The sequence below is a fragment of the Notechis scutatus genome, chromosome 3 (assembly GCF_049901735.1).
Source record: "Notechis scutatus isolate UNSWTSFEM ecotype Mainland chromosome 3, rNotScu1.2, whole genome shotgun sequence".
Taxonomy (NCBI): domain Eukaryota; kingdom Metazoa; phylum Chordata; class Lepidosauria; order Squamata; family Elapidae; genus Notechis; species Notechis scutatus.
The window spans coordinates 112,752,197-112,777,482 of NC_142011.1; the positions used below are offsets into that span (position 1 = coordinate 112,752,197).

A 25,286-nucleotide genomic window follows, 5' to 3' on the forward strand; every position below is an offset into this window, starting at 1 on the left:
AACCCTGTTCCCATGGCAGTAGATCCTATACCATTCCAGACAAATGACTGTTCAGTATCTTTTTGAAAAACTGTAGTGATGGAATACCCACAATTTCAAGAGGCAAGTTGTTCTACTGATTGTTTATTCTTACAATCAGGAAATTTCTCCTTAGTTCTAAGTTGGATCTCCATTTAACAAACTTTTACCCATTACTTTTTGTCCTACTGTAAGTGCTTTGGAGAATAAGTTGACTCCCCCTCTGTGATACCCCTCAAGTACTAGAAGACTGCTATCATGTCACCCCTAGTCCTTTTCTTCATCAGGTAGACATACCTAATTCCCTCAATTGTTCATTATATGGTTTAGTCTCCAGACCTCTTCTTATCTTTGTTGGTCTTCTCTGTACTCTTTCTAGGATTTCACACCTTTTTTAATCATTGTGACCAGATTTAGAAATTCCAACTGTGATCTCACCAGTGCAGTATAAAGTGGAATTATTGTTTCATCTGATATTAATGCTATCTCTGTAAGGACCAGACTCTCTCCCCTTCAGACGATAAGAATGAACTTTTGAAAACTGGGTATTTCAAAAGAAATTCTTTATTGAAAATAGCCAGACAATATTCAAAGAAGGGTCTAATATCCCTCCAGGCATGCAGCTTAGATAAAGGGAGTTAGAACCCCTCCCCTTACTCCGGTGTGGATTTCGTCAATACAAAGAAGCAACATGTTAATTCCCCCCCGCTTTCTGGGAAAGTAGTTGAGAAGAGCTTCCCAGGAAGTTTCTTTTGGAGCTGGAATTTTTATAGCCCCTTCTCCTCTTGCTATCTCTCCAAAAGCTGACATGTTTCCAGGCATCTGTACTCCAGTCCCCAGTTGTAAAATAGTGTGCAGGTTATACAGATTCAATACAAGAATTAAGATACTCAGGTTACATCAAAAAGGATTACTTGTATCAATCCCCCTCCTCCTTCTTCTTCCATTGAAGAATGGCAGATATATGGATCTGACACTATCCCTCTAGGACTTCATTATCTTTTTTAGCAGCTGTGGCACAGAGCTGGTTCATATTATTAGGACATCTAGATCTCTCTCACAGTTGCTACTATTAAGCCAGTACCCCTATTCTATATAGGTGCATTTATTTTTTCTTGACTAAATGTAGGATATTAGTTTTCTCATGACTGAATTGCATTTTGCTGGATAGGGTCCAGTGTTCAAGTCTGCAGAGATTCTTCTGTGTCTTAAGCCTAATTTTAAAGTGTTGGCTATTCTCCCCAGCTTGGTGTCATCTGCAAATTTGATGCATGCCCTGTCTATCCCCTCATCTTCAGTCGTGGGATTCAACTGGTGTAACAACCAGTTTGGTGAGCACGCAAACCTGACCAAAACCTCATAGCTCATAGAAAGTGACAAACATCTAAAATAATTGGCACAAAACATTGGACATGATAAATTTCCTTTCAACTTACATGACATCTGTTCTAGCTGCCAGATCTTCACTGACTATAAATCCCTCCTTCTTGGAGCAATCACCATAACCATACTGGGAATCCTATTCTGTTGCCTCTGCCAGTGTATTCCTCCTTGTCTCAGTAACCTGAAAAATAGCCTCCCATCTCACAGACATCCCCATAAGGACACCAACCAGAGACATAAGAGTCAGGTAAAATTGATAAGAATTCCTGACATTGTTTCTCCTTTTTAGCTTGAGTTACAGGTTACAGGCAGTACCAAATAGCATTGGGTGAATCACAGCCACCTTCTGTCATTTTCTGATAAGATTTATTGATTGTTACTGTTCTGTATTAGCATACTCCAAACCCTAAAACCTGATTGGTCCACACGGGCCGCAACCTGATTGGATAACTAAACGGCCGTGATTGGCGCGCTTAGAATCAACTGCGATTGGCCAAGCTGATCGCAGGAGATTCAAAGCCCTGTCATTGGCCACCGCGCCGCGGACAGCTCCTATATGAAGGGCTGCCACAAAGCGCAGGTCTTGTACAGAACTGTATACTCAATAAAGAGCTGAATGTTCACTTTTGGTCTCGCGTCTCTATGGGGACCGATCTACCCGATATAACACTGGCGACGAGGGTGGGATCGTGAGACAAGAGACCAACCAAGCACGTGGCAGAGCAGAAAGAGACCACCAACAAAATGGCCAGCAGCACTGTGCTACCTGCACCCTTCAACCAGGCTGCCGAGGATTGGGAATCCTACATAGACCGATTCCTGATGTATCTGGAAAGCAGCAATCTGAAAGATGCCAACAGCCAGAAAAAAAGGGCCGTGTTCCTGACACACTGCGGGCCCGCAGTGTTCAAGATGGCAAAGGCCCTAGCCAAACCTGATGACGTAAAGGAAATGGACTGGGCCGATCTTGAGCCGTTGCTGCGGAACCACTATGCCCCCGCCGTGCCCACCCTCATCCGAAGGCACAACTTTTATCGGCGGGACCAGAAAGAGGGTGAGTGTATCAGCGACTTCGTGGCTGAACTAAGGGACCTCGGGGGCATGTGCGGGTTCACCGACATGGACGAGGCCCTGCGGGATTGCATCATCCTCGGACTCAAGGACCCCGTCCTACAGAGCCGGATAATGGCGAGGGGCGACATTTCCCTCACCGAAGCCCTCGCCGAGGCAACCGCAGCCGAAGCAACCAAGAAATTGGCGGCTCGGATGCGGCAGGCGAGTGCAGCAGATTGGCCAGCGACCATCGTGATGCCCCCGGCGCCGGAGAAGTACCCAGAGACCAGCCACTGGCAGATCACCACCACCCACCACAGCGACGTCGATTCCCTACCCGACACCGAGGACAAGGAGGAAGAGATCCACCGACTCCAGGCAGAACGGGACCGGCAGGAGCGGAGAGGACGTAAGTCGGGGTTCCAATGTGCCGGCTGTGGTGACAATCACCCCCGCTCAGAATGCCGGTTTCTCGAGGCCATCTGCCGGCATTGCGACAAGCGGGGCCATATCGCCAAGGTATGCCGGAACAAGCGGAACTACAGCCCCCGCCGACGAGATGACAGCCCCCGGCAATGAGACGGCACCCCCCCAGGACCAGAGTTCGCCACGCCGAAAGCCGATGGAGCAAAGACGGCCGAAGCAAGCGACTCAGCGAGGTGCGACACAGAGAGGAAACCCACCAGACGGTCATCATCGGCCACTCCTCCACCCTCGATGCCCGGAAGGTACACGTGGAGGTAGGCATCAAGGATCAACCATGTGAGATGGAGGTGGATTCTGGATCCTACCTCTCCATGGTCTCCTGGCGCACAATCAAATGCCTGGTGCCTACCATCCACCGCCATGAGCTAGAAAGCCAAAAACTAACCCTCAAGGACTATCAGGGAAACCGAATCCCTGTAGCCGGAACCGGGCATTTCAAGGTAACCTTTAAGGGGCATACCGAGGTGCTGCCGCTCACCATCTTGGACAGAGACCGTCCAAGCCTGCTGGGGCTGCAATGGTTCACACCATTGGGCATCGGAGTGACGGGTATCCACCACGTCAACGAAGCAAACTGAGAAGCGACGCTCGTGAGGGACTTCCAGGAGGTCTTCGACGACACTCTAGGCAAGTACCGGGGGACCCCAATCTCCTTCAATCTAGACCCCAACATCGCCCCAATCCGCCTTAAACCACGGCGAGTGCCATTCGCACTCAAGCCCAAGATCGATGAGCAGTTAGATAAGCTCATCGCACAAGGGGTTTTAGAGCCAATTGACCACGCCAGATGGGAGACACCCATAGGTACCCCCATCAAGCCAGATGGGTCCATAAGAATTTGCGGTGACTACAAGGCCACCCTCAACCATGCGCTGCAGCCTAGTGCCTACCCCGTCCCAGTAGTGCAACACCTCCTACACTCACTGGGGGGAGGCCGGGTCTTCGCAAAGCTCGACCTGGCACAAGCCTATCAACAACTGCCAGTCGATGCTACCACTGCCGAGGCGCAAACTATCGTCACCCACCGAGGGGCATTCCAATGCAACCGACTCCAATTCGGAATCAGCATGGCCCCAGGGGTCTTCCAGAGCCTAATGGAAAGACTACTCCAAGGGATAAAAGGGGTGGTGCCCTATTTTGATGACGTCTTGGTGGCAGCTACGAATAAAATGGAATTGGAAACCCGCCTAAGGGAGGTACTACAAAAATTCAAAGACTCGGGGCTTAAGGTTAAAAGAGAAAAATGTCAGCTGTGCACCGAGAGGGTCGAATTCCTGGGCTACCTCCTAGACAAGCACGGAATCCACCCCACCGAAAAAAAACTCAGAGCCATCAAGGAAGCCCCTACCCCAAAGAATAAGACGGAACTGCAGGCTTTTCTTGGGCTCATTAATTTTTACAATGTTTTCCTACCCCAAAAGGCGACCGCGGCGGAACCCTTGCATAGGCTGTTGGATAAAACAGCCATCTGGACCTGGGGGAAGCGGGAGGAAAACACGTTCAAATGAACCAAGGACCTACTAACATCAGACGCAATCCTTATCCAATACAGTGAGACCCTGCCACTAACTGTGACATGCGACACGTCACCCTTCGGTGTCGGGGCCATCCTCAGCCACACGTTGCCAGATGGAAAAGAAGCACCCATCGCCTTCTTTTCAAGAACACTCTCCAACCCGGAAAGGAATTACACTCAGCTAGACAAGGAGGCCCTAGCAATCATCTCCGGCGTAAAAAGTTTCCACGAGTACCTCTACGGTAGGACCTTTTCAATTGTTACCGACCACAAGCCATTGCTAGGGATCCTGGCAGGGAACAAGGCCACCCCGAACATCCTATCACCCAGGATGACAAGGTGGTCTGAGTTCTTTGCCGCCTATAGCTACCAGTTAACACACCGGCCCGGCAAGAACATCACGCATGCAGACGCATTGAGCCATTCCCCCCTGCCAGACCTGGAGGATGACCCGGCACCCACAACAACAACCCTGCACATTAAGACATTGCCCAACCCACCCCTGACCGCGTCAGGCATTGCCAGAGAGACTAATAAAGACAAGCGGCTGGCGCGAGTCTTGGGCTGGGTGGAGAAAGGGTGGCCGGAAAGCGATGGGAACGAACAATTTAAAACCTTCAGAAACCGGCAAACTGAACTCTTCACGCAGAAGGGTTGCATACTTCGGGGGGACAGGGTTGTGATCCCAGAGACATTGCAAAAAGGGGTGTTGTCGATGTTGCATGAGGGGCACCCGGGCATTGTCAAGATGAAAGCCCTGGCCAGGAGCTACGCCTGGTGGCCGGGAATGGACAAACAAAGCGAGACTTGGGTAGCCACATGCAAAAGCTGCCAGGGAACCAGACCAAACCCCCCCTCCACCCCACGTCTGGAATGGGAAACCCCCAGGGGCCCCTGGTCCAGAATCCACATAGATTTCACCGGGCCTACCAAGGGACACACGTTCCTGATCACCGTTGATGCTTACTCCAACTGGCTGGAGGTAAGCACCATGAAAACCAAAACTACGGAAGCCGTCATAAAAAAGCTGAACAAACTCTTTACCACACATGGGCTGCCAGATGTACTAGTGTCAGATAACGGGCCACAATTTACCTCACTAGCATTCGAAAAATTTCTGGCAGAACGGGGCATATGGCATGCATTAACCGCACCAGCTCACCCGGCGGCGAATGGGCGGGCGGAACGAATGGTCAGATTCACGAAAAACACCATACAAAAGATCCAAAGCGGCGACATACAAGAGAAAATAAATAAAATGCTCCTAATACAACACATTACACCCAGCACCACCACAAACAAAAGCCCAGCAGAATTACTCATGGGCAGAAAACTAAGATCCCCATTAGACAGATTACACCCCACATATAACCCTGAGAAACCCCCAGACTCTTCAAGCAAGCACCGAACATTCAACATAGGAGACACCGTCTACGCAAAAAACTTTACAGGGGACCCACTCTGGGTACCGGCACAAATAACCCAGGTAACGGGGCCCCGATCTTACTGACTACAGACAACTGACGGACGAAGCTGGAAGCGGCACATCAACCAGCTCAGGTCAAGAATAGCCACTGACAGCACGCAAACACTGCCAACAACAAACAACGAAGAAACCAGAAGGGGGGGGACCTCAAACCATCAGCAAAGAAAAGAAGAAAATCTGAAAGAGCAAACAGAACACCCCCAACCAGAATAAACCACCCCCAAGCAATAATAAACCAGCCTTACTCACCAGTAGACAACACATCCACAACAGACGAACGACCCGAGCCTTCACCTGGGGGGAGCAGCCAAGCCAGTTCAACCAGCCTGGAAAGACCAGGCGAGAATGGCGGAATCAGCAGCTCAACCAACCCAGGTAGACCGGAAGGGAGCTACCAGAGAAGGCCCAGCTCACCCTTCCAGGTGGTTCCATCCAGGGACACAGGAGCGACAGAAAGTCCGTCCGAACCGGGCGGCGACTAAACAACAACTGAACCGTGCAGGTCAACTAGGCAGATACGAAGCCCCACCTACCTGCGCGACTATGTGACCACGCTCCGTCGGACGAAACCAAGAGGGGAGGGGTGTTCTGTATTAGCATACTCCAAACCCTAAAACCTGATTGGTCCACACGGGCCGCAACCTGATTGGATAACTAAACGGCCGTGATTGGCGCGCTTAGAATCAACCGCGATTGGCCGAGCCGATCGCGGGAGATTCAAAGCCCTGTCATTGGCTGCCGTGCTGCGGACAGCTCCTATATGAAGGTCTGCTGCGAAGTGCAGGTCTTGTACAGAATTGTATACTCAATAAAGAGCTGAATATTCACTTTTGGTCTTGTGTCTCTATGGGGACCGATCTACCCGATCTAACAGTTACCTCACCTGTTGTCTGACTGACAAACATAAATTCTATGGAGGATATGTCCAGAATTCTCCTGATACTCCTCATAGTTATTTCCTTTGCAATGGGATTCCTTGGCTATAGTGTATGAGGACATCAACAACAGCAACTGAGGGGAGGTGGGGGAGAGAAGGGAAGATCCTAGGAAAATCTGAAGCCAGGCTGATCACTGGGGTAGCCCATGCTTAAAGACTATTTTTTACTGTTTAAATAATCACAGTAAGGAACAAATACACAGGGTGATACATCTATGGAGGTAATGGCTGAGCAGAAGCAAAGTAGCAAGATAAGGGGGTGGGTAGAATGGTGGCATATGGGTAGTGGAACTGTGGCAATGGCAGTGGCAAAGAAGAGGCAGCCTTGCATACAGGCAATGCAGGAGAGAGAAGAGAGGATGATGCACACTAACCATGCCCTACTTATCCTATGAAATCATACAGAGTTCACAAATATTTTATTTGCATTAAAACTTAGAACAACCAAACTTGCCAGGCTTTGTTGTTGTTGGACCAATGCTGATCGAAACAGTTTGCCCAAACTTTCAGAATACTATGGTTTACTAGATGAGAAAGAAAGCATGTTTTTCATTCTTTGACCATCATCTGAAACTATGAATTTCAGGACAGAAGCAGAGAATCAGAGCAATAAAGATGAAGGTGAGATCTGTCATCTACCAAAGAAGAAGCATGTCTATGAGACTCTGGGGGGGGAAATCCAGACACTACATGAGGTAAGAAAAATACTGACTATTTTGATTGACTCCATCAAACTATACTACTGCATAATTTACTGTAATGGCTATAGAAAATTTGGAAAGCCTCAGAGAAAAATATCATTCAAACTAAAGCCAATCATATTTTAAAGCACAAAACAAGACATCAAAATTTAATATTGGTTATTGCATTATTCCAGTATGATAGATTTGTGCATATTCTGGACAGTCTGGAGTTCATGATTCTATTTATTGCAGCTGAAAGTGGTGTTTCCACTGAAGTGAATTACTTTTCTATTTCACTGGGAAAAAAAATTAGGGAGCCACATGATTGCAAATGTTAGTAATGGGCATGATTTGGAAGCATGTCCAAAAGAATTGAAGTGTTTTAGAAATTATTTTAGAGAATTTGGATGAAATATTCATGGAATGAATGTGTCATGGCCTCATCGAAGCCAGGTTCCAAGGAGGAGGAGGAGATGGAACTGGAGCCAATGGAGGAAGAAGGTGCAGCGTCTCTGGCCCAGGAGGAATGACTGGAAGAGCAGGATGAGGCAGTCCCAGTTCCCTCAAAAGGGTCACCAGAGAGGAAGAAAGGGCACAGGATGATCGAGTAAGGGGGGAGGAGATGGAAAGGTCAGGCAGTGGAACAGAGGACCATTGGAGCTTTGGAAATGAGCAACTGCCTCCCCTGCCTGGTCTACAAGTGTAGAGAATAAAGAGGAGATGGATTCAGAGCAGAGAGACTTGACTACTTGGGAAGAGGGTGCCCTGCCTCTCTTCACAAGGCTTACCTGGAGAATAGGATTTAAGGAGATCCTGGGTGGAGGGGTGTCAGCCTTGGAAGCCATATTTTACTTAGAAGCTTCTGGCTGCCACATTTAGTGCCTGGGCATTTGGGAGAGGAGATTTCTTTGAGAGGTGGAAGATTAGACTCAACAACATTATTCTTATAAAGTCAAGGACATGTTGCACCTGGGACGATGATTGATTGAACCATGTGATGGACTGGTGGGTACAGGGGATGGATTTTGAATTTCATTTGGGAAGGGAAAACCCAGAACTTTCAGATTTGGGTTTTCCCAGATGTGCCAATATGACTTCCTTAATAAATTCTTACTTGGATGAACTTTGTTTCTGAGTGCTGAATGAGAATGGGGAGTTTCACTGGAATGCTGACATTAAAATGAATCTTCAAAACTTCAACCAGCTCCCTGTGTACTGGGGGCTGTCCAGGGTCCTAAGTCCCAATAGCCGACTTGCCTATCGGTGGCATGAAGACTCAGAGAAGATGAAGGAGAAAGCAATGATCGAGGAAGAAGCAGTGGGGATTGACACGGCATCCTACGACGAGGCTTTTCTTCCGCCCTTGGAAGGAATGGCCTGGGTGATTGAAGCAGCCAAAACGGAATGGTGGCAAGGCGCTCAACCCAAGGAACTAAGTCCTGAGATGGTGACCAAAATGAGGACACCTGAGTGCAAACTGGGAACCAGTCAAATGAGGTCAACTCAAGGTCCAACTCCAGGAAATGCAGCCTGCTGCCTCCTTCATGGAGCCAGTCATTGACAGGTCTCCCAGAGAGGTTTGAGTATCTCGAGGTGGGCAATTATATCCTGTGAGCTCAGGTCATCCATCTGAAATGGATCCTGATTCAACCCACGCTCACTTTTCCACACCCTGAGTTGGCAAGTGGATATACTGCAGCGACGGCTTCCTTCTATTTGGCCAGAGAAGGAGGGAGAACTGGCCCAGTGCCCTCGGCCCACCCTGAATGAATTAGAATGCTATCGCAACCAGCACCCCTGTTCGCCAGCCGGCTTTCATGCTGCCTCCTGCTGAATGTATCCCTCCTGGATGGGGCCTTCTATCCTGGCCAGAGGTGGGTGCAATACCAGTGGATGCCAGCCCCAGGATTACCACTGGTTCCTATCCTGTGACCAAATCTGGCCCAGCAGCCAGCACTAGCCCAGCAGCCGGCACCAGCCCAGCAGCCCATTGCGGCACAGCAACAGGTCCCTGCCCTGCCACCAGCTGCTCTTAGCAGCACCTCCAGCTGGGCAGCCAGCCCCTTTTGTAGCTGTGTAGCCACCCAGATTCAGGGTAAACTTTGATGGAACCTCAGGAAAACTGGCATGTTTCCTCAATCGAGTTTGGGCATACATCAACCAGTATGGGGACCAGTACCAGTCAGACAATGACCTGATATCAACAATTGCAGAAGGAATGAATGAAGGTGATGCTGCTGATTGGATAGCCCAGCTGCATGATGAAGGGGCTGCTGAACTGGATGATGCAAACAAATTCGTCCAGCTGCTCTGGGCCAGATTTGAAGACATGGACCACAGGAATGGGAATGAAGATATTGTAAAGATGATGAAACAAGGAAATTGTCCCATCAAAGAGTTTGTCTGGGTGTTCAGAAGAGTTGCTGGGAACCTCAGACACTGGCCTGATCAAATCCTTTTCCATTATTTTAAAGAAGCCATCGGCCAAGAGGTCAGAAAAGTGTGTGGCATTTAAGGAGTACCAAACAGGCTCAAGACTGGTACATCATGTCAATAGCAATGGACCAAAAATATTGATGTGTGCTGAAATGGACAGACTGACTCTGGAATTGAAAAACAAAGATGAGACAGAATATTACAAGATATGGAATAAATTTTACCAATGGTAGGAATAGAAAGGAGGGACCCAGTGTAAACAATGAATAGGATTTGCAGAATAGATAATTGAGGTTATGCAAATAAGTACAAAGGAATAAGACAGATAAGACTATGGAGATAAGTTAATTGTATAAATGTATATAAGATATGTATCATCTATTATAATTATATATGGCAAAAATGAATGCCAGACGATCACACCATGTCCAATGTTTTAATAATTTAATCAATAAAATATTTGGGGGGGGAAGCAATGGACCAGGAGATCAATCCACACCAAAAGACCCCACCAGAGAAACAAGTGAGAAGACCCCTGGGCCGGTGAAACCCTGCAAAATCTCCTGAACTGCTGCCTGCTTAGCAAATTGGTATCAATGCTACCACTGTGGTCACCTGGGTCATAGGACTTCCAAATGCCTGGCCTCTGCACCCATCCCACAACCTCGGTCAACTGCGGCGACCAGAGGAAGAAGAACCCCAAGAAAGCCACCAGATGCAAGCAGATTTGCCCAGCAAGCCATAGAGGTTCCCCTTTCCACAGATGAAGGTGAGGAACTTCCAGCCAAAGAAACTCCTCTGGGAATTGCCAGCGGAGAAAATGACCCAACAGTGAGTGGAGTCATCTGCCCTTTTGCAGTAAAAGTCAAAATAATACCAGAGACTGAGGTGCAGGGGGAATTAGAAGCGGTAATAGACAAGTAACTTGTCAGGTTTGAGAAGGGGAAGCACAGAGAACTCATATGGTTTATTGTAGCCCCCAAAATGACAAAATCTGTCATATTGGAACTGCCTGGCTTGACAAATGGGCCCCTACAATCAAATGGGAAGATGGATACAGGAAGATAATAATAGGCATTGGCCCCCTGCCTCCTATCCCTCCTGACAGGGTCCAGCTTCCAATTAGCCCCCAGTCGTCAGAAACAGCCACCATCACTATAGAGCCATTGCCAGGTGACCCCACAGTCCCTAAAGAGTACAAAGAATTGGCCGGCGTTTTTAGTGAGGAGGAATGCAATATCCTCCCACCTCATTGGCAAACTGACTGTGCCATTGAAATAGAGCCAGGAGCCAAGTTGCCAAAGCTGAAAATGTACTCCTTTACACCTGCAGAAATGACTGAGCTGAGAAAGTACATGGACACCAACCTAGTCTGAGGCTTCATCAAGCCCTCAAAATCCAAAGTAGTTGCTTCGGTACTGTTTAAGGAAAAGAAAGATTGGGGGGGGGGATTGAGGCTGTGCATTGATTTTTGTGGAAGAAACACTGTGTGTGTGCAAAACATCTACCCACTCTCCCTCATGAAAGACTTATTGAATCGCCTATTGAAAGGCAAAATATTTACTAAGCTGGACCTAAGGGAAGCTTATTACAGAGTGCACATTCGGGAGGGAGACAAATAGAAAACAGCTTTTAACTGTCCACTAGGAAGTTTCCAATTCCGAGTCATGCCTTTTGGGCTCCAAGGAGCTACCACAGTCTTTATACAATTAATCACTGAAGTACTGCATGAACGTTTATATAATGGGGTCCTAGTTAATCTAGATTACATTTTTATATTCAGCGAGATGCTAAAGGAACATGTCAAACTGGTGCAGCAAGTTCTGAAAAAACTCCTAGCCTCAAAACTCTATGTGAAGTTCTCGAAATGCAAGTTCCATAAGACCTCCATAGACTACCTGGGCTACCCAGTGTTAAATGAGGGAATTGACATGGATTCGGGGAAAGTGAGAGCTGTGCTGGATTGGTAAGCCCCATACACTTGCAAACGGCTCCAAGGCTTCCTAGGGTTTGCCAACTTTTACAGACAATTTATTCCAGCCTTCGCGAAGTAGCCCTTCCTCTGACAGAATTGCTAAAAACTGGACCCTCTCCCACGAAGCCAAAACCCACTCAGACACTAGCTTGGACAATGGATTGTCAAAAAGCATTCAAGAAATTAAAACGACTCTTCGTGGAAGAACCTATTCTCCAACATCCAGACCCTGACAAGCCATTTATTGTTCAAGCAGATGCCAGCAATGTGGCTGTGGCCACTGTACTTCTCCAAAAGAACCCCCAAGGCCAATTGTTGCCTTGTGCATATGTGTCTAAAAAACTGACAGATACGGAGTGAAGATGGGTGATAGGGGAAAAGGAAGCCTTTGCTGTCCGATGGGCCCTCCTTTCCTGGAGGCACTTCTTAGAGGGAACAAAAAAGCCATTCGAGGTCTGGACTGATCACAAAAACCTCGAAGCCCTAAATACTTCCCGAAAGCTTTCCCCTAAACAAGTTTGCTGAGTTCAATATTTTAAACGGTTTAATTTCAACTTAAAATATTTCCCAGTGGGCAGAGGTGCATTCAAATTTCTTAACAACCGGTTCTGTGGGCATGGCCTAATTTGTGGGTGTGGCTTGGTGGTCATGTGACTAGGTGGGCGTGGCTTGCTGACTGGGTGTGGCTAGGTGGTCATGTGACTGTGATAGGTGTAGCCAGGTGACTGGCAAACCAAATATAAGTGGCCAGTTGCGTAGCAAGTGTTCTAATTTACGACTGTCCTCCCCAGAGCTACTTGATCTGTTTTTGGTGTTTTGACAGTGATGCTCTCTCTCTCTCTCACACACACACACGCACACACACTTATGACCAGTTACAACATCCCACACAGTCTTGTGACTGAGGTTTTCTATGTTCTTTGCCAGTTTCCAAGGCCTGGGGAACCCCAGCCTGGGGGAGGCCCAGCGAGCTATGGGGAGGGCAGGGCAAGGCCTGGGCATCTACGAGGAGGGTAGGGGCGAGGCCCAGGGAGCTATGGAGAGGGCAGGATGAGGCCTGGGCATCTACAAGGAGGGCAGGGTGAGGCCTGGGGAGCTATGGGGAAGGCAGGGAGAGGCCCAAGTAGCTATGAGGAGGGCAGGGCAAGGCCCAGGAAGCTACAAGGAGGGCAGGGCAAGGCCTGGGGAGTTATGGGGAGCTATGGGGAGAGCAGGGCAAGGCCTGGGGAGCTACAGGGAGGGCAGGGCAAGAACTGGGGAGCTACGGGGAGCTACATGGATGGCAGGGTGTGGCCTGGGGAACTACAGGGAGGGCAGGGTGAGGCCTGGGGAACTATGGGGAGGGCAGGACGAAGCCCAGGGAACTACAGGGAGGGCAGGCCAAGTCCTGGGCAGCTATGGGGAGGGCAGGGCAAGGCCTGGGGAGCTATGGCGAGCTACAGGGAGGGCAGGGCGATGCCCAGGAAGCTATAGGGAGGGCAGGGTGAGGCCTGGGGAGCTACAGGGAGGGCAGGGTGGGGCCTGGGGCCCCCTCTCTCTTCCTCTCTCTCTTTCCCTCTGTTCCTCTTTTTCCCTCTCTCTCCCCCTCTCTTTCCCCCCTCTCTTCCCCCTTTCCCTCTCCCCCTCTCTCTTTCTCTCTTCCCCTCTTTCTCTCTCTCCCCCTGTTCCCCTCTCTTTCTTTCTTTCTTTCTTTCTTTCTTTCTTTCTTTCTTTCTTTCTTTCTTTCTTTCTTTCTTTCTTTCTTTCTTTCTTTCTTTCTTTCTTTCTTTCTTTCTTCTTTCTTTCTCTCTCTCTCTCTCTCTCTCTCTCTCTCTCCCTGCCTCTTCTCTCTCCCCCTCTCTTTCCCTCTTTTTCTCTCTCTTCCTCCTCTCTTTCCCCCCTCTCCCCCTCTCTCTCATTCACACACACACAAACACACACACACACTGTGGTCTGGGATGAACAGCTCCCGTCAGCAGCAGGTGGTGGGAAAAGGAAGGGGGAGGAGGGGGTGGTGTGCAACTGCAACAGGACCTTCAGCATCCCCCCACCCCAGCTGTCACCACTCCACTGGGAGATGCTTTCAGAGGGCTGGGGCAATGGGTGCTCACACTTAAAGAGGTCCCATTACAAAGTGCCATCATGCCTGCCTGTCACTTTAAAGCCTGCCACTTTAAGCGTGACAGGACCTTGCAACAGGACCCTGCAATGGGACTTTGAGCACCCCCCACCCCAGCCATCACCGCTCCACTGGGAGATGCTTTCAGAGGGCTGGGGCAGCGGTGCTGATGCTTAAAGTGGTCCCGTTGCAAAGCCCCATCACGCCTGCCTGCTGCTTTAAGCATGACAGGACCTTGCAACAGGACCCTGCAATGGGACGTTGAACACTCCCCACCCCAGCTGTCACTGCTCCACTGGGAGATGCTTTTGGAGGGCTGGGGCAGCAGGTGCTCATGCTTAAAGCAGCAGGCTTTAAAGCCTGCCGCTTTAAGTGTGAGTACCCGCTGCCCCAGCCCTCCAAAAGCATCTTTGAGTAGAGCGGCGATGGCTGGGGTGGGGGGTGCTCAAGATCCCATTGCAGCTGCACACCACCCCCTCCTCCCCCTTTCTTTCTTTTCCCACCACCCGCTGCTGACTGGAGCTTGCCGGATCACAGTTCGTCCCAGACCAGGAAGGTGTGTGTATGTTTTTATTTCATTTATTTATTTTATTTTGTCAAGCGATTATAAGATAACAGGTATAAGTATCAGCATGGTTATGAATACATGAAATGGATACATATAAGAAAAAAAAGAAACAATAGGACAGGGATGGTAGGCACGTTGGCGCGCTTATGCACGCTCCCTTACGCTTGCGACAGCTGTGGCGGAGGTGATCATGAACCTGCTGCTTTAAAGCATGCTGCAAGGCCAGAAGAGCCCCAGGGACAGTGGGGGAAGGGCTAACATGACTTGCAGGCTTACCAGGTGAGCAGGCAGATCAGTGGAGAGGCTCCTGTCAGCTCCGGGCTGCTTCTCTCACCTGCTCTTGCTGGGAGAGCCTCTCCTGGCAGAGCAAAAACTTTGCAAGTCAGCCTCCTTTCGGAAACAGATCCTGGGCAGCAGAAAGAAACACGATTCAACCAATTCCCAAAGGGAGAGGGACTTGTAAGCTTTTTGCTCTGCACAGCGAAAGGGAGGCAACAATGGCTGGCCTGGCGGGCAAAAGCAGGCTGCACGTATGTTGCGCTTGCGCACGATGTTGCGCCTGTGCAATAGGGACTGGCTGGGTAGGGAGCAGAGAAGCGAGCGGAGAGGGGCGGGGCCAGCCAGGGGTTTGTTTTACCAGATCTCCGAACTACCGGGAACCATAACAACCGGTTCTATAGAACTGGTCCGAACCGGTAGAATGCCACCGGAGTTTATATTAGAAAAAAAGAGAAGTAGATCCAAGCAGATACACTGTCTTTGTGAGGATGATAAATTTACAGTAGTCCTCAACTTACAACAGTTCGTTTAGTGACTGTTCAAAGTTACAACGGCACTGAAAAAATTGACTTATGACTATTTTTCACACTTACAACTGTTGCAGCATCCCCATGGTCATGTGATGTACATTTGGATGCTTGACAACTGATTCACATTTATAACTATTGCAGTGTCTTAGAGTCATGTGATTCCCTTTTATGACCTTCTGACAAGCAAAGTCAATGGGGAAACCACTTAACAACCATGTTACTAATTTAAGAACTGCAGTGATTCACTTAACAAATGTGACAAGAAAAGTAGTAAAAAGGAGCAAACTTACTTAACAAATTTCTCACTTAACAACATAAATTTTGGGTTTAATTGTGGTTGTAAGTTGAGGACTACTTATACTTCTTTTATTTATTTATATTTCACATTTCTGGATCACCAATCTCCCTCAAATGTATAACTATGTGATTTTGAGAATTGATTGAAATGTATTAATAAAAAGAAAACAAATCAGTTTTCTCTACTCTGCATTCATTTAAAAAATCATAGGTTTAGAAGGGATCTTGAAGATTCAGAGTAGGTATCCACAGGCAAATGACTGTCCAATCTTTGCTTGAAAGCCTCCAGAGATGAAGCCTCAGAAATGTAAGAATCAGACGGTTCTTTTCCTTACTCTGTCATGAAATTCTTATTTATTAATTAAATTTTTATGCTGCCCATCTCCCCTACAAGGTGGCTCTGGGCAGCTTACAAGTTGTAAAACAAGTAAAAATAATTAAAATATTGAAACATTGAAACATTAAAAATACACATAATAAAATAGTATATGCGGCTTACCAGCTCAAGATCAAGTCAGCCTTCTATCCTGACTCAGTAAAATGATGACCCAGATTATTGGGGAAAATATGCTGACTCTATATACTGCTTAGAGAGAACTGCAAAGCACTATGAAGTGGTATATAAGTCTGTCAGAGTATATTCATTAACTGGCAGAGACATGGTTAACAAAGTAAGCCTGGCAACAGACCAGCCAATGGGAGCTGATAACCTGGGTATGGTTTGGCTCTATGTGCTTTGCTGAGAATTGAAACTGAAACTAACTTGCTTGCTTACTAAAAACTGATATCTGCTCTGAGCTGCTGCTGCTTGTGTTTTTGCTTATGTCACATTGAAAGAATCTACAAATGGTATTGTAAACTTAACTCATATTAATATGTTTATAAAGAAGTTAATGATCCTGCTGAATCAGTCATTTGTGTGTTTTCTGGATGTGAATTTATGCTGCAAACTCTAACAAAGTCTATGTGCTATTGTTACTTGCTATTGCTATTAAGCCACTGGGTTAAATAATCTGTTAACATGAATTGATGTATCTGCAGTACGCTGATGATACCCAACTCTGTATTTCCACCTCATGACCAAAGTGATGCTGTTATTGCTCTCTCATGGTGCCTGGGAAGTGTGGAGGGATCTGGATGGGGAACAACAGGCTTCAACTGAACCCTGGCAAGACCAAATGGCTTTGGTTGCATGGCACCTCGAGATCCATACAGAAAGAGGACTTTGTCATCTTTAATTCTGGATGGAGTTACACTACCCAGACAGATCCAGTCCGCAATTTGGGAGTTCTCCTGGACTTGCGATTCCTGCTCAAAGAACAGGTGACAGTCACCACTAGGAGATCCTTTGTGCAACTTTGGGTTGTGCACCAGTTGTAGTTTCCTGGATCAGGAGTCCCTGCACTCAGTCATTCAGGCCTTAGTCATCTCAGGACTGTATAACTGCAATGCCCTCTACATGGGACTATTGTTGAGGTAATTCCCCGTTAGGAGAATGAGCGTATACAGGGAGACGTAGTGAGAGTAATGTTGAATAATGCACACACAGCACACAGATACACTGTACAATAAATGTAGGTTTTTACTTCCAATAAATGTTTAAGCACAGTCCAAGATAAGCAGTCCAAGTCATTCACAGGTAAAGCAGTCAGTGTTCAGTTCAGGGATAATCCAAATATCAAAGTCCAGTATCAAAAACAGTTCAGTAACAGACTTACATCAACGATCAGTAACAGTCATTAGGAGGAATGGCAAAACTCTCTAACAGAAAGGAATAGAAACTCACTGAGACTCTCTTCTGAGACTAAACAACCCAGTTTCTGGCTCCATCTTATGGCCGTTTGAGAAACCACACCCAATTACAGTTTTAGCATACTCTTAAAGACATAGTATTAAAATGTCTATCCTAGTTTATATATTTCCAACCAAATAACTGTTCGGTGACTTACATTCCTAACAGCTATTCTTGAAGAGCATTTGAAAACTACTGGTGGTGCAGAGTGCAGGCTCCCAAGAATGACCCATGTAACACCACTGCTCCATGAGCTGCATTTGGCTGCCTGTCTGATTCCAAGTGCAATTCAATGTGGTGATAATCACCTTTAAATCCCTTCATGGTAAGGGTCCAGGCTACTTGAGGGACTGATTCAGCCTACTGGAATTGACATGCCTCACCTGTAACCAGGAGAGGAGGCATACTACAGGCCCCTGTCAGCCTGATTATTCCATTTGGCAGGATCCAGGAGAAGGGCTTCTCTACCATTGCACCTGTCCTGTGGAACATCTTGTCCCACAGTGTGAGATTGGCCGCAACCTTCCTGATCTTCTTTAAGGCCCAAGGGCCCAGCTGTCAGTCTGTGCTCCCTTCAAAATCCAAGAAAGAAATACTCAGACTCCATGGGTTTCCTTTTACTGGGTTTCCTTTTACTGGAAAATAAAGTGGAACCTACAGATTTAATTCCGAATCTGAGGAATTGGCGCGCAGATCACGTATACAAAGGAATGGAAATGTTCCCACCCCCCAAAGTCCAAATGACTCTTCCAATTAAAAGTTCTGAATACGATCATGTGGCCATCTTCAGGTGGTGATGAGGCTTCTGTCCGTTGACCTTGACATATTTTGATAAAAGTTCACAGCTGCGCAAAGGGGATAGAAGCTAGCCAAGAAATGGAAAGTTAAAGACAAGAATTCATATCCCCCTCCCCTTGCTACCCACAGCAAAGGAATGCAAAACACCTCCAGCTTTCTTCCCCTCAAAGTTCCCCCCTCCCTCCGTTGCTAATGACAGCCGAAAGAAATAGTATGGCATAGCAGCAGAGAAGATGCAATAGTTAGGATGCAGAAGATATTATAGTTAGGATGAAGAAGATATAAGATGTGGAAGATATCTTGAGGCTGACACCGGCACTGTCAGTTAGCTTGGGACTCCAATAGGGGACTTCATAGTGGAGGTGGTTGATCAATTAATAACAGATTCCAATTCCCCTATCCATCCTGCTTCCACCCTCTCCATCTTTTAATTGGGCGGTAGTGTTTGGATTTTGTACTAACTTTTTTTCCCCTATTTTATTTTTATTTATTTTTATTTGTCAATTACTTACAAGATAATAGGTATAAGTAAAAACATAGTTATGAATACATGGATATATATAAGATATATATTCTTCTTCTTCTTCTTCTTCAGCGTTTGTCTCGCGCTCTGGCGAGGTCCGCTAATGTCCTTGAGTACTGCTTCCATGCCTCTCTGCCACGTATGTCGGGTCTGCCTTCGCGATCTCTAAATCGGCCTTGATCGTGTCCATCCAGCGTTGCTTAGGTCTACCACGTGGTCTCGCTCCTCCGACAGTCACCTTCATCGCAGATTTGATGATGGATACTTCCTTGGCGCGACTCACATGGCCGAACCATCGTAGCCGGGACTGCCTCATGACCGTGGGGATGGGCACGACGTTGAACTGTCTACGCACTTCTTCGTTCCTGACACGATCGAGTAGGGTGAGGCCTACCAACCATCGGAGCATTCGCATCTCCATTGTCTGGAGTCTGCTTTCGACTTCTTTGGTCGTCGGCCAGCACTCTGCGCCGTATATGGCCACGGGGCGCACCACAGAGTTATAGATTTTCGCCTTCAGGCGCATCGGCATCTTCTTGTCACAGAGGACGCCCGTGACGGACTTCCATTTGCCCCACGCTGCGTTGATCCTGGCTGCCACCTCAGCTTGTAGTAGGCCTTCTTCCCCAAGAGTAGTTCCCAGGTACTTGAAGGTGGAGGCACGCGGTAACTCCTGCCCGTTCACGTGGATGGAGCCTGTCGTTTCGTTGTCAGTGGTCAGGTATTCGGACTTCTTTAGGTTCAGCCGGAGCCCGAACTGCTCGAGGCGGTCGTGCCACTGTTGGACTAGGTGCTCGAGTTCAGCCTTGCGCAGGTTGGCCAGGAACACATCATCGGCGTAGAGCAGCGTCCATGGGGCGGGCGTGTACAGGTCGTGTGTAATTGTGTCCATCACCAGAATGAACAGCGGTGGTGAGAGAGCAGAGCCCTGGTGTACGCCGACGGTGATATTGAACTCCTCTGATATCCCAGCCGCCGCTTTTACATGGCTTTTGTGACATCTGTATAGGAGTTGGACCCATTGTACGAGCAGCTCGGGCACGCCGTGATCTCGCAGTGTGTACCAGATGAGATCGTGTGGGACTCGGTCGAAGGCCTTTTCCAAGTCCAGGAAGGCGGTGTGGAGCGGGATTTTCTTCTCTCTGTGAGCCTCCATCAGCATCCGCACACCGAAGATGGCGTCGGTGGTGCCGCAGTTCTTGATGAATCCGGCCTGGTTGACGCTGATGTCGACGATGTCCCGAATGCGCTTATCGAGGACACGTTCGAAGATCTTCATAGTATGTGACAGTAACCTGACCGGTCTGTAGTTGGAGCAGTCCGCTGTGCTGCCCTTTCCCTTCCAGATCGGAACAGTGGTGCTGCGGTACCAGTCGTGTGGCACTTTTCCCGTGGAGACGATGTTGTTGAACAGCTCACACAGCCACAATGCCGAGCCCGGTAGTGCCTTTTTCCAGAAGTCGGCAGGGATGTCGTCTGGTCCTGTTGCCTTACCGTTTTTCATGGCCTTGATGGCATCGGTGACCTCGCTGGCGTGAATGCCTGAGACTGGGCCTTCGACGGGGTCACCTCGCGGGGTTCGTGGGTGTGGGAACTCCTCGGTGGAGATCTTCTCGAAGTATTGCCGCCACCTCTCGGCAGCATCTCTGGGGTTGACGATCAAATTTCCCCTTTCGTCGTTGATCCCATGAAACTGGTCAATGTCCAGGGTCTTCCTGTGTCTGCTTTTGGCTAGGCGGTAGATCTCATTCTCACCTTCTCGCGTGTTCAGCTTCTCGTAGATGTCGTCGTAGTGGGAGCTTCTGGCTGTCGCTACTGCTTTCTTGGCTGCCTTTTTGGCCGTCTTGTACTCGCAGAGCTTCTCGCTGGTCTTGTCCTGAAGAAAGGCCTTGTAGAGCCGTTTCTTCAGGTGCACGGCATCTTGTACTTCCGGTGTCCAGAGCCATGTATCTCGTTCGATGCGTCTCCGTCCTGGCTTGGTACAACCAAGCTGTTGGCAGCCGGCAGTGTGAACAGTGCTCTTCAGCATGGACCACGCTTCCTGTGGCCCGTCAACCATCTGCAGGAACTGCTCCGGTTTGATGAGGGGTCCCGCCATCTTCTTCTGGTTCCACCACTTGATTCGTGGCTGGTCTGCATTCTTTTTGTCAATCTTGGTCTTGGGCTTGCTGATCCTGATCTTCGCCATCAGCGGCCTGTGCTGACTGCTCGATTTGCGGGTACACCTTGGCGTTGAGCACGTTTTTAGCGGCTCTTCGTCGTACGATGATGTAGTCGATCTGTGTGTGGTGGCTCCCGTTTCTGCTATGGTAGGTGAGGAGTTGAGGTTCTCGCCTAATGAAGCAGGTGTTCGTGATGGTCATATCATGGGAGTCGGCAAAGTCCAGGATCCTCTGGCCATTCTCATTCGTATCGCCTGTGCCGTGCCCACCGTGGCACTGGTGTCCGTTTTTGTCCCGCCCTACGTGACCATTCAGGTCGCCAGAGATGATGATGTCATCTTCGTGTGGGATCTGCCTGAGTTGGACGTCGAGCAGTTCCCAAAAGGTATCCTTCTCCTCCTCGTGACATCCGGTCTAAGGGGCGTAGGCGGACAAGATCTGTAGGCGCTGCCTCTCAGTCGCTACGATGATTATCATCAGTCGTTCTGTGAGGCGCTTAACTTCTGCGACGGAGCTTTGCCAGCTGGGACTGACAACCACAGCTACACCGCCGCGGTTTTCCTTACAGCTGGTATATATGATCTTGTAGCCGTCTATAGTCGTAGCCTTGTTGCCCTTCCAGCGAGTTTCCTGGAGGCAGCAGATGTCCAGCTTCCTGTCCCGCATGGCCCTGACGATCTCAGTCGAGCGTCCAGTCAGCGAATCCACGTTCCAGGTGGCCACCTTGAGCGTCTGGCAGTCCTCTGTTCCCCACTTACGATTTTTCACACGGATCGGGTAGTCTCCGTGCGCGTCGGACCCGGACGCGGCCGCCATAGCTTTCTCACACGGTGCAGGTGCGCCGTGCTTTCCGCGTGGACCATTTCGTTGATTTTTGATGCAGGCCAATGGTCTCCTGCACCCGTCGGTTCCCCCGAACGCGGTAGCATTGGGCGTGTGTTCTGTAGTGGACGTTTCCACCATGTTGATGCGGCATTTGAGTACTCCAGCCGGCCTGTCGCGTGGGCCTGTCGTCGGAGGGTCTGCTCTCAGTTACGGTCAGCGTTTGACGGCTTCGCGCATCCAGGGGACACCACTTGGAGGTGGCAGACCGCTCGTCCCCACATATAAGATAGATATATATATATATATATATATATATATATATATATATATATATATATATATATATATATATATACTGACTGAAAGGATTGATCCTGCTGTGAGTTTTGATTCTGATGACTCTGAGGATGAAAGGCTGGAGCCTGCTGAGAATTTGGAGTCTGAATTGTTAGAAGACACAGATGTGAGCCAGGGGGATGAGAGGTTATCACACAGACATTCTTCGCCTGAACCCTCGACCTCATTCATGCCTGCAATTGAAGCACAACATGAGTCTGAAGAATCGAGCGAAGAAACGGACAGATCATGGCTTGATGCCAGAACTAGAAGGAGGCTAAAACGTCAAGCTGTGGGGAGGCATCAAGCCAGACGTTGATTTAGGGAGATTGACACGCCCATCTAGGTGTTTTACGGAGGCAAACTTAGTTAGGAGAAGGGCGAGTCAATAATTAGTACGTTGCCTCAAGGACTATAAAAGGACACAGCTGTGTGTGTGAAGTTTGTCAGGAACAAAGTGTCTGTTTGCGTGATGAGGTTTACAGCAGAAGCTCGGAACTTTGAGAATTTGTGCCAGAACTGTTTTTGCTGAACAGGGTGTGTATATAATTGATGACAGTCGTTATCTTGTTGAACTCCTTTCTTTTGGACTTAAGTTTTTGGAACGGCTGCTTTTGGTTTTGTGTTATTTGAACTTTGAAGGGGGAGCCATAACATACATACATACATACATACATACATACATACATACATACACACACACACACACACACACACACACACACACACACACACACATATATTTGTTTTCTTAAGTTTTCGCGGGTACTTATATGTATGGCCTTCAAAACAGACAGAAAAATAGCAGCCATCCTTAGCAACCCCAAAGATAAAATTGACCGGGAAAACCAAGGCATATACGAAGTCCCCTGTGCATCATGCCCAGCCACATACATTGGACAGACCAATAGAAGAATAAGTACCCGCCTGGATGAACACAAAAATGCTGTCAAAAAGCTGGAACACACTTCCTCACTAGTCCAACACATGGAAGCCACAGGTCATAGCATCAACTTCAATGGCACCAAAACCCTAGCCACTATAGAAAACCCTAGCCACAGAATCATCAGAGAAGCCATAGAGATTGAAAAAAGACCAGAAAGCATGAATGGAAGAGATGATTCCACCAGGCTGTCAATCATTTGGAAGCCTGCACTCACAAAGAAAAAAATCTCCACACCACAAGCCAGGCAAACACCTGGGCACAAACAGATCCCCCCTGATACCTCCAGCTCAAACACACCCCAACCAGGCACCCAGATGAAACCCAGCTTCCTAACTAATGATAGCCGTCCATTTACCCGAAGCCAAGCTGCACTAAAGGCCTCCAATAAAGTAACACAATGCTGCCAGCCAATCAAGATACAAAAAGAGCCAAAAAACAGACAGAAGATATTAGAGACACCAATCAAGCAGAACACAGCAAACTCCGAGACCAATAAACACAGACCAAGACTCCCAACCAATCAGGATGAAGAAAAACCATTCTGGCACAGCAATAGGCTGCCCCAAATTTAAATCTGAAACCACTGTAAAAGTCTGACTCACAGACGAACACTATACAGAAGCCTGATGATGGCAGATGAGATTCTGCTGAAACGTTGCTACAACTTTAAAAGAACAACTACAATACGTGGAAAATATATAATAATATACACCATACATATATATATATAATATACTATATATATAAAATATATATATATATATATATATATATATATACACACACACACACACACACACACACACACACACACACACATGTTTCAGCAGAATCTAGTGAGGAAGTGTGTTCCAGCTTTTTGACTGCATTTTTGTGTTCATCCAGGCGGGTACTTATTCTTCTATTAGTCTGTCCAATGTATGTGGCTGGGCATGATGCACAGGGGACTTCGTATATGCCTTGGTTTTCCAGGTCAATTTTATCTTTGGGGTTGCTAAGGATGGCTGCTATTTTTCTGTCTGTTTTGAAGGCAGTCTTGATGTGATGTCTGTCTAGTACCTTACTAATTTTGTCTGTAGTACCTCTTATGTAGGGCAGGACAGCTGTTCCATAGGTCTGTTCATCTTCTGGGTCTCTATTATGTTTCAGTGTGTTTTTGTGGTTCAAGCTGGTGATTTTGCTTTTGTGGAAGCCATTGGCTGTCAGTACTTTAGTCAGGGTGCATAGATCAGTCTTAATGTGTGTCTTGTCTGCCAGGCGTTTGGTTCTGGTAATTAGTGTTTTAGCCACGGAGTTTATCTGTGCTGGGTGGTGGTGGGATTGGGCGTTGAGGTACCGGTTAGTGTGTGTTTTCTTCTGGTATATGGTGTGTCCTAGTGTGCCATCTGTTTTTTTGTAGATTAGTACATCTAGGAATGGTAGTTGTTTGTTTGTTTCCGTTTCCATGGTGAACATGATTTTGGGGTGTGTGCTGTTTAGGTGTGTTAGGAAATTGTTTAGGTTTTCTTTTCCATGGGGCCAAATCACGAATGTGTCATCGATGTATCTTAACCATAGTTTGGGTTTGTGGATGGCATTGGCCAGGGCTCTGGATTCGAATTCTTCCATGAACAGGTTTGCAATGACGGGTGACAGTGGTGATCCCATAGGGGCTCCTTCAATTTGTTTGTATCTTTGTCCTTTGTATATGAAATATGTGTTGGTTAAGCAGTGTTCTGTTAGTTCCATGAGGTGTTTAGCTGGTTGGTATTTATTTTTGATGATTTCAAGGGTCTCTTTTATCGGGGCTTGAGTGAATAGTGAAACCACGTCGAAACTTACAAGCAGATCTTCTTGCTCCACATGTAGATCTTTGATCATTTCCAAGAAGTGGTATGAGTTTTGTACATGTGAAGCTGCTGTTTCAGCATGGGGCTGTAGCTGTTTTGCTAAGTGTTTAGCTAGGTTTTGTAGTGGTGCTCCTCTGGAGCTGACTATGGGTCTGAGAGGTATGCCTTCTTTGTGTATTTTTGGGAGGCCGTATAGTTTGGGGCATCTGGAAGATTTTTCTCTTGGGATGATCATCTGTTGGATCTCTTTGCTCATGTGGCTGGTTATAATTTTCTTCTTGGTTAATTTTTCCAGATATGTGGTTGGGTCTGTGTTTATGGGTTTGTATG

At 47.8% G+C, this 25,286-nt stretch overlaps 1 protein-coding gene across 13 annotated transcripts in view; it reads left to right on the forward strand.

Annotated features, from left to right (window-relative positions):
- The window catches only part of PDE4DIP (phosphodiesterase 4D interacting protein), a 197,493-nt gene that overhangs the window by 52,492 nt on the left and 119,715 nt on the right, over nucleotides 1-25,286 (forward strand). For 12 of the 13 annotated variants that reach the window (XM_087962501.1, XM_087962503.1, XM_087962506.1 and 9 more), the window contains one exon: nucleotides 7,466-7,574. The exons of the other annotated variant lie outside the window; for it this stretch is intronic. In XM_087962501.1, the coding sequence (XP_087818627.1) occupies nucleotides 7,466-7,574 (109 nt within the window). The remainder of the gene's footprint in view (nucleotides 1-7,465; nucleotides 7,575-25,286) is intronic. 13 annotated transcript variants of the gene reach the window in all.